This window comes from Haemorhous mexicanus, chromosome 32, assembly GCF_027477595.1.
Source record: "Haemorhous mexicanus isolate bHaeMex1 chromosome 32, bHaeMex1.pri, whole genome shotgun sequence".
Classification (NCBI taxonomy): Eukaryota; Metazoa; Chordata; class Aves; order Passeriformes; family Fringillidae; genus Haemorhous; species Haemorhous mexicanus.
In genome coordinates, this window is record NC_082372.1 from 1,190,705 (window position 1) to 1,203,745 (window position 13,041).

Below are 13,041 nucleotides of genomic sequence, written 5' to 3' on the forward strand. Positions count from 1 at the left end.
GCTGAACTGGAACCTGGAGAGGGGACTCTCTGGGTTTGTCATCTCCTTTGGAGCAGCAAGGGGTTTTATTGTTTAATATTGTTTAGGTTTTATTGTTTAATAAACAGTTTTTTTCCATTTTTCTCCAAGGAGGTATTTTTCTCCTGGACCGGTTGGGGGGAAGGGCGATTGAATCTGATTTCCTAGAGGAGCCCTTTGGGGGTTCTCTCCCAAATTTGCCCTGAACCAGGACAACCAGGAACGCCTGAGGCTTTTCTGGCTCAGAGGCAAGGGCAGCACAAGCTTGTCCTCTCTGCCTTTAAGGCCTGTAAAACGTCCATGATGGTTTTCCATAACGTAGCATACGTGGATGCCTCTTTTGCCTCATTTTCCCCGGATGAAACACAGTCCCACAACCTTCGCTCCACAGCTTCCCATGTCGAAATCTCAAAGGCACCCTGTGCTCCTGCTATGAGATTATGTTCCCAAGCCCAGTGTAATCATCCCTTCAAATTGGAAGCATCATACTTTTGTTCTCTCTTAGAGAGGATATGTTGGAGGAGTTTCTGAACACCTTCCCTTTCATGTTCAGACCCCATCTCCTCCCCGGCCGCTCACCTTGATCAGGGCGAGATTCAGGACATCTACAACTGGAGCTCCAGTAACCTTTTCCTCTCACCGGGGCAGTGAGGATGCTTTCGACCGGCTTCTCCTCTCCTCGAGGGCTGGCTCTGATCCTCTGCACAGCAGCCAAATTGCTGTCCTTGAGTCCCTCTCAGGGCTGCCCGTGATCTCCACCAGAAATGTGGGGGGAACGGTGTGGGATGCGGAGGTTCAGGGACATCACACCACAACCAATATGATCCAGTGAAGCCAAATTTATTATCCTTAAAAAGACTGTATTTATAATAATTCTCTACTGTCCACGCGTCTCTAGCTAATACATGATTGGCTAAGCTTAGCAGTTCACATGTCTGAGATAGGATGCTGATTGGATCATCTAACTTTTCACGTGTCTGGCTGTGGTTTTCTGTCCCACCCGTGAACTGTCTTTTTCCTTACTTTCCCAAGCTCACTGGCAAACTTCCTGAGTCCATTTGACTCTTCTTCTTGTATCTTTTTCCAAGGATATACCAACCCCATTTTCTGAATATGTCCATTATTGTTTGTGAACGTGTCCATTGTCCATTATCCCAAGCAGGCTGGATTGTGCATCAGATGAATATGGCCATTGTCCTGCAAAAACTCCTCTGCAAAAACTCCTCAACAGTAGGCCTCAACCATCTGGTCGATTGTAGGTTCTGGGTTGAAGGGGAGAGCTCTTAGTACTGTTTTGCACTCATTGTTCGCCTTTGCCAAGGCCATCTTATTTAGAACTCCCTTCCTGGCCTCTGGGCTTTCTGTTTGTCTCTCAAGTGCAACTTTAAGTCTGTCTACAAATTTTATTAAAGTTTCACTTGCTCCTTGTTTGATGTTAGTGAAACTCTGTGTAGGTAGGGTGTCATCGAGAGCGAGGAGCAGGGATGTCCTTGCAGCTGTGGCGATGTCATTGAGTGCAGCTTCTTGTAAATCCTTTGCTTGGTCTTGTGGCTTCTGGAAGTCACCTTCTCCCGCCATTTCTTCAAGGGTTAAATTTGGTTTGTTGGCATCTTTTGAATATGTGTCACTAGTGATTTGAGATGCCTTTTCCACTGCCTCTCCCACAGCATGTACTCAGCCGGGGAGAGGAGGCAGTTCATGATATTTTTATTTTCATGTGGACCAAGACATGGTCAGAGAAGGTGGCTTCCAATGAGTTTTTACAGAAGTGCAACCCATGCCCATGCCCATTAGCCACTTTGCAGAGCTCCTTCACTTCCCCATAAGAGATGGGCTCCCAGGAATTGATTGCAGTCATCCTTCTGCTGCATTTACCTGTAACGGGGAAGGCCAAGATCTTTTAGGCGAGCTCTGAGCCCTCCCAGGTAGTTTCCCTCTGCAGCTTGGCCCAGCGATCCTCAGACTTGGGACTGGAATCTGAGTGTGAGGAATCCTCACTCTCATCCTCTGAGGATGAGGATGGAGGGCGCTTGATGACTGCAGGGGGCCTCTTGGGGCAGCCAGAATCTGCCTGTGTGTGGGAGGCAGTGGAAGCCAATATGGCCTCCTCCTGGTCACTGTCATCACCACTTCTGTTCCCAGTGTTGTGGGAATGGGAAGGGGAGGGACCATCAGGGGAGGAGCCAGGAGTGGAGGAGGTAGAGATGGGGTGTGCACAACAGGGAGGGGGTTCCCAATAGAGAGGGGAAGTCCCAACAGGGACACACTTCCTGACACAGAAGGGGAGGGGCAGGGCGCGATTACAGGAATAGAGAAAGTGGGAGGAGGGTCAGAGAGGTCATTTTTGGCAGGACAGGGAGGTCACAAAATGGCCATCGCCTTTGTGGGGTCAGCACCATTTTGTGGGAAAAGGGCAGGAAAACTTGGAGAGGGAGAAGACAAGATGGCGGGGCTGGCCACATTGCCAGCACCATCTTGGAGAACGACTGGGGGTGGTAGAACTGGGTACGTGGGCATTGGTAAGAGGGTTAGGGGAGAGCCCAAGGCAGCATGGCCAGTGCTGCCCTGGAGAGGGGACAGAGGACACTGAGAGATGTCAGGGAGACGGGAGCAACCCTGCTCCTGCTGGCAGGATCCATCTCCCAATCCACCCTGAGGCTAGGAAGAGGGTTTAGGGACGCGAGGGAAGGAACGTGAAGAATGGGTTTTAAACTGGGGTGCTGAATGTTTCCCAACATTTTCTACAGACTAAACAATAATATCAAACAAAGGATAAAATTTCCCACTGAAAGATCCCCTTTATCATGAAGAACATAGAACCTTTTCCCCACATGGTCCCAGAACTAATTAGTTACAATGGATTCCCTCATAACATCAGGAAAATACTTCAACAACCAACAAAAAAACCATTTTAAGTCTGCCTTTGAGAAATGAAAATTTTCCCCACAAGGATTCCTTTAACTTGGGTATAAACTTCCCTCTGAGGGTGGGTCACTTTGGCTCCCATCCCCACACTTCCTCCCAACATCCAAGAGGAAAAGAAAGCAAAGGAAAGATGAAAAGGCTGACCCCCAAATATATTACTCACAAGACAGTGGGTCAACAAAAGCTTTTGGGGTGGTCCATCAGCTTTGACTGATTTTCTCCCCTCGGGAAGGCTGCTGGTTGCCTGTGGGATTCCCCCAATAAAAGTTAGGAGTCTCCTCTAGGAACTGGCTGCTCCAAACACAACTTAATTCCAGTAGCAAAAAAGCCACTGGAGACACTTCCAGGAATGCTCTGAAGAGGTCCCTGTTCAGGGTGCCAGCTGTCACAAGCCGCTCACCCGTTGGTGGTGGAGTGAGAGGCAGCGGAGCCGTGACCTTCCAGAAGTGTCTCCAGTAATGAAGGCGCCCGGGGGCACAGGCACACACACACAGAGTCACTGCAGCACACACTTCTCTTGTGGAATCACCAAGGACAAAGAAGTGGGACGGGGCTTTGTATGGAGGTCAGAGGAGGAGGTTTATTGCAGCCATGCACAAAGGGGTCCAGGGACAGAGACAAAAGAACAGTGGAGGGTCCAGGTTTAAATACAGGGGACAAAGGGGGTGGAGCAGAGCATCAGGGCCAATGGGCTGAGGGCTCAGGGCAGTACAGAGGGGAGACAAGGGGTGGCAGCCAATAGGGTAAAGGGGTGGGACACTGTGGCAATATGGGGCCAATGGGTAAGCAGGGAAGGGAGAACATTCTAGGGCATACACAATAAGGAAAAAGGGGCAGAGAGGCCAACAGGCCAACCAGGGAGGTAGAACTGGGGTACATTTGCATATACAACAAAGCATCCTGGGAGAGGCTCTGCTCAGTCACCCTGAACAGGGGAGATTTCTCCAACTTAGGGTCTGTCTGTCCAAAGGACTATAATGGACTTTGTTCTGTAGGCCCACCAGCCTCCACAGATGCTCAGTGGAAAAAGGAGTTAGAAGCTTTGCTTGTGAAATTTGTGGGGCATGCAAACCAGAATATCACAGCCCTCACAACTGACCACCTGGCTGGAGAAGGAGCCCACTCAGACCCTGTTGGGCAAGCCCACATTCCTAGAGAGGCCCTGGTGGGTATTACTGAAGTTGTGCATACCACATTTTTAAAGGTCCCCGAAGCTGTGACCCCCCCAGAAAGTATTTACTAATGTAAAGCAAGGACTGGCTGAGCCTTATATGCAATTCATTGGCTGCTTGAAACAAATTCTTAGAAGACAAATTGAGAATGACATTGCCAGAGAGGTATTGGTTTTAAAATTAGCTGTTGAAAATGCTAATGAGAATTGTAAAAAACTTCTGAAGTCCTTGCCTAAGGAGGAACCCACCCTGCTGGAAATGACAGAGGCATGGAACCACCTGTGTACCTTCAGCACAGGGCAGCAGTTACTCATGAAGCTGTGGGGGCTGGTATAGCAAATGCCTTTGCAGCTTTGGAGACTATGCCAGGGGACCCTGAACGTGCTTCAGGGTCAGGAAATCTGGGCATTTGAAAAAGGAGTGTTTTGGAAAAGGGGAGGCCAGACCCAAAGCTCCCAGCATTTGCCCTCAGTGCCGTAATGGAAGGCATTATGCTAATCAACAATGTTCCAAGTGGTGGATTTTGAAGAGCATTTGATATCAGGAACCAGGAGCTGAGGCGCGGGGTGGCACCGCACACAGACACAAATGGCCCAGCCGATGCCTCAGAGCAGACCACAGCAAGGCCCAGCCCAGCTGCCACGAGCAGCCTTCGCCTGACCATCGCCAATTTACAACCATCCACAGCAGGGAGCGCCGGGCTGGACCTGGCAGCCTCCATCACAGTAACGTTCCTTGAGTCATCTGTTCAGTTGCTTCCCACAGGAGCTTTCGGACCACCCGGGCAGCGTATGCATGCATTGTTTTTAGGTCGGTCATCCACCTCTCTGATGGGACTTTTTGTTCTCCCTGGGGTTACAGACTCTGACCCTGATAATGAGATTATGATCATGGCATGAACACCCCGACTGCCTTTCACTCTTCCCCAAGGAACTTGAATAGCTCAATTGAGTTTATTTCCTCAAACCATGAGCATTCCTTTCACAGACGTAATGCGAAAAGGGGGATTTGGGTCTACTGGAACACCCCAAGTATGCTGGGTAAAACCTATATTAGAACAACGCCCCACATGCTGGTGTACCCTGACATGAAAAGGGCAAAAGATAACACCTGACAGCCTCAAAGACACAGGGGCTGAAGTTACAGTTGTCTCTCAAGCCAAATGGCCCTCACAGTAGTCCCTTGCTGAAGTGCTCCAGGCACTTTCAGGCATTGGAGGAAGCAGCCACAGCTGTCAAAGCCCCCACCTGGTACAGATCAAAGGCCCCGAGGGACACTGTGCCTCAGTCATACTGTTTGTGTTACCAGTGCCAATGGTACTGTGGTGGGGGATGTTCTCTCCCAATGGGGCTTTGGAATTCAATCAGATTTTTAATGGGGGCCATTGGAGCGTGGCCCTTTAAAACTAACCTGGAAAACAGAGAAACTGGTTTGGGTGGATCAATGGCCCCTACCACTGCAAAAACTTTGTGCATTAACAGAGTTGGTCCAACAACAACTCCAGAAAGGGCATACTGTCCCTTCTACCCATCCTTGGAATTCTCCCATGTTTGTTATCAAAAAACAAACTGGCAAATGGCGTTTACTCCATGATCTTTGAAAAATTAATGCAGCTATGGAGGACACAGGAGCCTTACAGCCTGGTCTCCCATCTCCTACTATGATTCCCCAAAACTGGCACTTTGTTATTGATTTAAAAGGTTGCCTTTTGATATTCCTTTACATCCTGATGATGCTCCTAAATTTTCCTTTTCAGTTCCAAGCACAAACATGCAGGTGCCCTTACAGCAATATCACTGGATGGTTTTACCTCAGGGCATGAAAAACAGCTGTACTATTTGCCAGTGGTATATTGCTAGGTCCTCAATTCTGTTCATCAACAAATGCCCAATGTTCTTTTGTACCATTCTATGGATGACATTCCTGTAGCAGCTGAACAACAGGAAGTCATGGAGAAAGCCTTAGTTAGCCCCTGTCACCTGTAAAACCTGTAAATCAGGCACAGCTCCCGAAAGGGTACAAAAACATCCTCTGTGGAGGTATTTGGGGTAGCACATTGGAGTCTATTCAATTTCTCCCCAAACGCTGCAAATTCAGACAAATATTTGCACCTTACATGATGCACAAAAACTTTTGTGAACAATCAGCTGGGTGTGTTCAGTGTTAGGGATTTCAAATGCAAAGGTTAGTCCTTTAGTTTGAATGGTTAAAAGCAGACTCAGACCGTTTATCACCTAGACAACTTACATTTCAAATTCAGCAGGTGCTGCAATGCCCAAGTGATGCCATAGTAAACCAACAGGCTGCACACTGGGTGCCTGAGCTGCCTTTGTTTTTAATCATCTTGTGTCCAGCAAAACAGCCCCAGGCCTTGATGTTTCAGTGGGACTCCAAGCACCAGACTCTTTGTTTATAACTGAATGGATTTATTTACCACACCAAATGACCAAAACCATCAGAACCCAACATGAAATGATGGGCCACTTGGTTTTTAAGGCCCGACAGAGACTCATTTCTCTTGCAGGAGTGGAATTTTCCACTATTTTACTACCTTTAACCACCTTGTATTTGAATTGAGTATTTTAGGAATCAGAGGCTGTTCAGATGGCCTTTGCTGAACTCAGTGGACAAATCTCAATACATCCTCCAAAACATAAGCTTTTAATACCTTTATTTCAATCAATAGAAAAATCAGAGGACTGAGGTTCCACTTCAAGGCTTAACAGTATTCACAGATGGTTCTGGTCACTCTCAGAAATCAGTGGTACTATGGAGAGACCTCTCTTCTAGTGCCTGGAGAGAAGATTTTTCCACACCTGAGGGGTTCCCCAAATTGTTGAATTTGCTGCTGTTGTCAGAGCTTTTCAAAAATTTCCTGTTCCTTTTAATCTGCTTACAGATTCAGCTTATGTTGCAGGAATAGTGATGAGAGCCAAAGCATCAGTTTTGAAAGAGGTTGAAAATTCAAAACTTTTTTATTGGTTGCACCTCCTCATTTTTTCCATAGAAAATAGAAGTTTCCTTACTTTGTTATGCAGATTTGATCCCATACAGACATTCCCAGATTTTTAGCTGAAGGAAACAGGCAAGCTGACCTTTTAACAATGCCTGTACAACAATCTGCTCTACCTAATAAGATAGAACAGGCTAAATTGAGCCATTCGTTTTTTCACCAAAATGCTGAAACTTGGATTTGTCCCTTTGACATTACTAAAGCCCAAGCTTCAAGAATTATTGCTGTTTGTCCTGATTGCCAAAGGTGCTCTTTTCTCTCTATTGCAGGAAGTGTTAATTCCAGAGGGCTTCAGAGCCTTCAGGTCTGGCATCAGACATTACCTATTTTTCTGAATTTGGTCATTTAAAATGCATTCATTCCTCTATTGATACCTTTTCTGGTGCTCTTTTTGCATCAGCCCATCCAGGGGAAACAGATAAAGATGTCTCTAGACACTTTGCTGCTTTTGCCACTCTTGGTATACCATCTGAAGTGAAGACAGACAATGGCCCAGCTCATACGTCCTGTCGAGTTGCTGCCTCTTTCGTCTTATGGGGAATTCTTGCATTTGTGGGGCTCCCAGATGAAGGAAGGAATGATGAATCTGACTCCGTGTTCTTAGAAGGCTAATTTATTATTTTATGATACTATATTATATTAAAGAATGATATACTAAAACTTATTAAACTATACTAAAGAATACAGAAAGGAGACATCCAGAAGGCTAAAAGATACTAATGAAAAACTCATGACTCCTTCCAGAGTCCTGACACTGCTTGACTGGGATTGGTCATTAAGTCAAAACAATTCACATGAAACCAATGAAACAATCACCTGGGGGTAAACAATCTCCACACACATTCCAAAGCAGCAAAACACAGGAGAAGCAATGAGATAATATTGTTTTCCTTTTTCTCTGAAGTTTCTCAACTTCCCAGGAAAAGAATCCTGGGCAAAGGGATTTTTCCATAAAATATGACTGCCACAGGGAATTAGGCACAAAACAGGTATTGCTCATTCCCCAACAGGCCAATCTGCCACTGAACGGGCTCATGGCTCCCTCGAGCATCTCCTGGTACAACAGAAAGGGGAGGTGGAGATGGCACCCCTGCCAAGAGACTGCAGAAAGCCCTTTATGTTTTAAAATTTTTGAATAGTTCTTTGATGGACCCAACCCATCGATTATTTGACATTTTAACTGTAATTCACAACTGCAACAAAAGGAAAACCCCTGCCTTAGTGAAGGATCCAGAATCTGGTAAGATCTTTGGGCCTTATCCTTAAATCACCTGGGGTAGAGGTTTTGCTTGTGTCTCCACAGAGAATGGTCCCAAGTGGATTCCAGCAAAAATGTGAAGCCGTTTTGAGAATCTTTGAGTGGATCCCCTGAAGATTCACCTTGAACACCAACATTGGCCGAGAACCCTTGTGAACAGGACCTCACCACCACACCAGCACCTCTTTAACCTCTAACAGACTTATGCCCTTGGGAAAATGGTTAAGATTACCCAGTGGTATCAGGGTTCACAGGGCTAGGAAAACTTCTGGGGGATTGGAGACTTGGTGGATGGATAAGAAATTTAGTTAAAATAGGCTTCTATGTATTAGGCATTGTATTATGTATTGCTATGGTTATTCCTTGTATTTACACTGTGTGAAAAAATTAATAGGCAACTCACTTAAGAGAGTATTTTTTCTTGAACACATAGAGGGAGGTATGGGGAATAAAACAGAGAATACAGTGGAACCGATAAAGGGGCCTGATATTTTAGGCCTGATCGAGCAGAAACTGTGGGAGGGACAGACACAGATTAAGGCTTCACTGGGCAAGAAGTGACCAAGAAACATGTTGTGAGACTTTGTGATGTTACCAGGTGATGTGATGTCATGAAGAATGTTTAACCAATGGGAAATTGTTACCAAAAATAGAGCCCTATATAAGTACCATACAAGTCAAACCCTATATAAACCCCTGGTATATTCAATAAAATTGGCTCCTGATCTAAACTTGGATGTTCCCATCTCTCAATCATCATTAACCCCCCTGGGTGAGGGGAAGGTGTTGGAGAGATTCCTTTCCCTTCTCCTTGTATTGTTGTGATTTGGTTGGTAATAAATTCTCTCCCTGTGCCCAGGCTCAGTCTATTTTGCCAATGCTGGTGCTCCAGGCAGGATCTCTCTCGTTCCTTCTCTCAACTCCCAGGCCTCTCCACAGCCAATCAGAGAATGCAATGAACAAGAGCCAGCCAATCAGAGAGAGCAGGTCTGATGACTCACCAGTTGCCAGGCAGACCCACAGCACCCAGCGTTCCCCACCTGGCACCACCCTCCCTGCCCAAACACGGGAGGTCCCGGCCAGGTGCAAGGCCACGGGCAGGGGCTGCGGCCGCCACCGGCTCAGGAGCTCTGTGGGCAGAGAAAAGGGGGTGACACCGGGCTGGGGGGCACTCGCAGGGCTCCCCTTAATGGTGCCTCCATTTGTGTTGGCTCAAGTGAGAGCTTCTGGAGAATCTCTTCCCACACACAGGACACTCACTGGGCCTCTCCCCAGTGTGGATGTGCCTGTGGGTGACGAGGGTGGAGTTGTGCTTGAAGCCCTTCCCACAGTCCGGGCAGTGGAAGGGCCTCTCCTCTGTGTGAATCCGCTGATGTACTGAAGCACGGACAGACAACTCTGCAACTAATTAAAATTCAAAAGAAGGCTGTTTTATTTCAGCACTGGACACATGAGGAATCATTTCCAAATGCATGTGCAAGGAGTGGCAGACTCCTGCTCTCTGTTTATACAGAAAAGGTTTTACATATCCAGGCAGTTTCTAAGGAGACGTAATACAGAATCATTACCTGCCCACTTTGTATTATAATCAGCTGAATACCAAATATGGCTGCGCAATTGCCCTCCCTTAATTGGGTCAGTGGGATTTTGAAATAAGGGAGTGGGCATATGGGAGGAAGAAAGCTGTCTTCCTCATGGTAAACTCCTCACCCATGGCCAGTTTGCAGGACTTTGTGATCTGCTGGTCACAGTCCAAGCCTCTCTGTTTGGACTGTGATTATTCTTCTTTAGACTGTGATTATAAAACTGTTTGATTATTCTTAAGGCAAGGTATTTCTATGGTCTCTGCTCCTTCACAATTGCTACATCTATCTCTGTCACTCCTGGCTTTACTTTCTAATATATTTGTTACTCTTTCACTAAGGTATGTGATTTTTGCTAGCTAACTTAGCTTCTTAACTAATTTTAAATCTTAACTAAAATATGTAATCTTCTACTATCTCAATTATATTCCCAGCTAGCCCCTCAACTCATCCACAGTTTTCAATTATTGTAAATACATTTCCAGCTGATCCCTTGATTCATGATGATGAGATCGGAGCTGCTCAGAAACCACCTCCTACACTCGGGACACTCATAGGTCCTCTCCTGGATGCGGTGACTGATGAGGTTGGAGCTCCACCCAAAGCCCTTCCCACACTCCCCACACTTGTAGGGCCAGTTCCCTGTGGGGATCACCTGGATCAGGTATGAGCTCCAGAGCTCTGGCTGAAGCCCTTCCCACATCCCAAGCACTTGTGGGGCTTCTGCCTGCCATGAGTCCTCTCCACCACCTCTGAGTTCCAAATGGATCTCCAGCTGCCTTCCTGGCACAGGGGGCATCTTTCCTCTTTACATCTCCAGGGGGTTTGCAGCCCCTCCTTGTGTGGGATCTCCAGGGCTTTTCCTCCCCACTGGATTCCTGTGCCATGGAGCTGCTCCAAACAGCCTCCTCCATGAGGTTCTGCAGCAGGGATTTGCTCTCCCTGGTCTCCGTCTGCAGCTCAGTGCCTGGGCTAAGGAAAGAAAAGGAGAGGAAGGAGTGAGGAAGGAAGAAGGACAGAATGAGAAGAGGAAGGAGGGTGGACAAGGACAGGATGGGACTTACCATTGTGCCACAGGGAAGGGGAAGGAGATCCCACCAATTCATCCCTGGCAGGATGGCCTTGTCCTGCAGGCACAGGAAATGCTGGGCTGATAGGTGGAGCAGAGGAGAGGAGGAAAGGGGCAGTGACTTCCTCCTCAGCTGCCTCAGTGTCCCACACCATTCTTCCTTTTCCTTGCAGCCTCCTCCACCTCCATCCAGACAAAGTTTGGGATTGACAAATCCTGGCTTGGGGGAAAAACAACAGCTGAGACCCTTGGTCCCGCTGCCCAAGTCCAGCTCCAGAAGTAACCGCCCTGTCCACCGCCGGGCAGGCCCAGACCCTGCTCATCTCCAGCCTCCCCCACTCCTCCAGGCTGCTGGGATCCCCCAGCTCTGGGATTGGCTCTTGCTGCTCTCCCCATTCTGATGCCAATGTCCACCCCCAACTGGTACCACCTCCCCAGCCAGTACAGAGATTGCCACAGGAACCCTCCATAATTCTCCAAAGGGGCATCTGTTCTCACCCCTGGGGCCCTGCAAGATCCAAACATCCCCTCTCCTGCAAACAAACCCTCCCAGAGATCCCCCGATGGATTTGGGGTGAGCTCCCCCTCCCCACTCACCTGTGAGATCTGGGGGGGGGTCGAGGCTGCCAGGGCCAGGAGAGCTGCAGACTCAGCGGGTGGGCGGGAAAACCCTGTGGTTCTGCTGCAGCTCTTCCTCTTCCTCTTCCTGTTCCTCCTTTTCCAAATCCTCCTCTCTCCCTCCTCCTGCTCCTCCTCCTCCTGCTCCTCCTCCCTGCCTACCCCAGACCCCCTTGTCCCACCCACCTCTCCCCCACAGTCACAGCACGATCAACTTCTGGGTGGAGGGAACCCCCCATGAGCCCCCCAGGGATGGGCAGGGGGCTTGAGGACCCACCCAGTGCAGATCCATTCCCCCCCAGAGCCCCAGGGAATCACTCCAGGGATCAAGTGATGGGGACACAAAAGGATCCCCATGGAACCACCTTTTTTTCTGTTCCATCCCTACCTTTCCCTCCCCTCACTTATCATTCCTCCAACCCAAAGACCCCTCCCAACTCAATTTGGGGGTCCCATCCCCTTCTCCCGCTCTGAGTCCTCTTTTCCTCTGCTCTTCCACCCCTTCCACATTGTCCCTCCAGCCCCACCCCACACCCCTGTGCTCGGTTTTGGGGGATCCAGGCCCCTCCTGCTCCGCCTGGGGGTCACATCCCCCCTTTCCCTCAATTCTGGCAGCTCCTGGCAGCTTTTTCCTGGGAGGAATCCGTGAGTTTTGGGACTTTTGGGGTGTAGCTTAGGAGTGTGACAGCTCTCTCTGGCTTTCCCCTCCCTGTTGTGGCCCCTCAGCTGCCCCTGACACCCTGGGGGTGCTGGGATTTCCCTCCTGGGGACAAGGACGTTCATCCCCTTCCAGGAGCCCAATGCCTGGCTGGGGCTCCAGGTCAGGGGGTCCTTGAGCAGCTGCCCCAGAACCTCCCCCAGGGTCTCCCAGCGCAGCCGGAGCCGCTCGGCCTGGGGCCCCCAAAGGCCTCAGCAAGCCCCAAGTGCCTCCCAGGAACCCTCAACTCCCTCAAACCCAGCATCCCCCACATCCCCTGAAAGTTCCCCCCATGGAACCGACCATGGCCATGTCCCCACGTGTCACTGCCCATGTCCCACCATGTCCTCACCCACGGCTGTCTCCCCACCATGTTTCCATCCCTGTCATTGTCCCCCACATCTCCATCCATGCCTGTGTCCACCCATGTCCCCACAAATGGCCCCATCCCCATTTATGTCCATGTGTCCCCATTTCACTCTCCATGTCTGTGTCCTACTATGACCACACCTATGTCTTAGTTCAGTGTCTATTTTTACCTCAATATTGAATATTTTAAAGCAATAAAGAGAAAATGAAAACAAAATCAAGGCCAAAGAAAAGGATTTCCGTGTCCGTGCTGGCTGAGGATCCATGTGCTTGGGTAGAAGTCAAGAACCTTTTTTTTGGTGGAGTTTCTATCCCACTG

At 48.7% G+C, this 13,041-nt stretch overlaps 1 protein-coding gene across 3 annotated transcripts; it reads right to left on the bottom strand.

Moving 5' to 3' along the window:
- Positions 1–9,794: 9,794 nt before the first annotated feature.
- LOC132340574 (uncharacterized) lies at positions 9,795–11,763 on the bottom strand. Of its 3 annotated transcripts, XR_009489896.1 has the most exons (3): positions 11,636–11,763; positions 11,034–11,258; positions 9,795–10,941 (listed from the first exon to the last, which is right to left on the bottom strand). XR_009489896.1 is itself a non-coding variant. In XM_059871646.1 (2 exons), exons 1-2 carry the CDS (start codon positions 11,524–11,526, stop codon positions 10,521–10,523), a joined length of 909 nt encoding a protein of 302 aa, XP_059727629.1. In that variant the 5' UTR covers positions 11,527–11,758; the 3' UTR covers positions 9,795–10,520. The 3 variants fall into 3 exon arrangements, 1 of the variants encoding a protein (XP_059727629.1); XR_009489895.1 differs by having other exon boundaries at positions 11,034–11,763; XM_059871646.1 differs by having other exon boundaries at positions 9,795–10,936; positions 11,034–11,758.
- Positions 11,764–13,041: the final 1,278 nt, after the last annotated feature.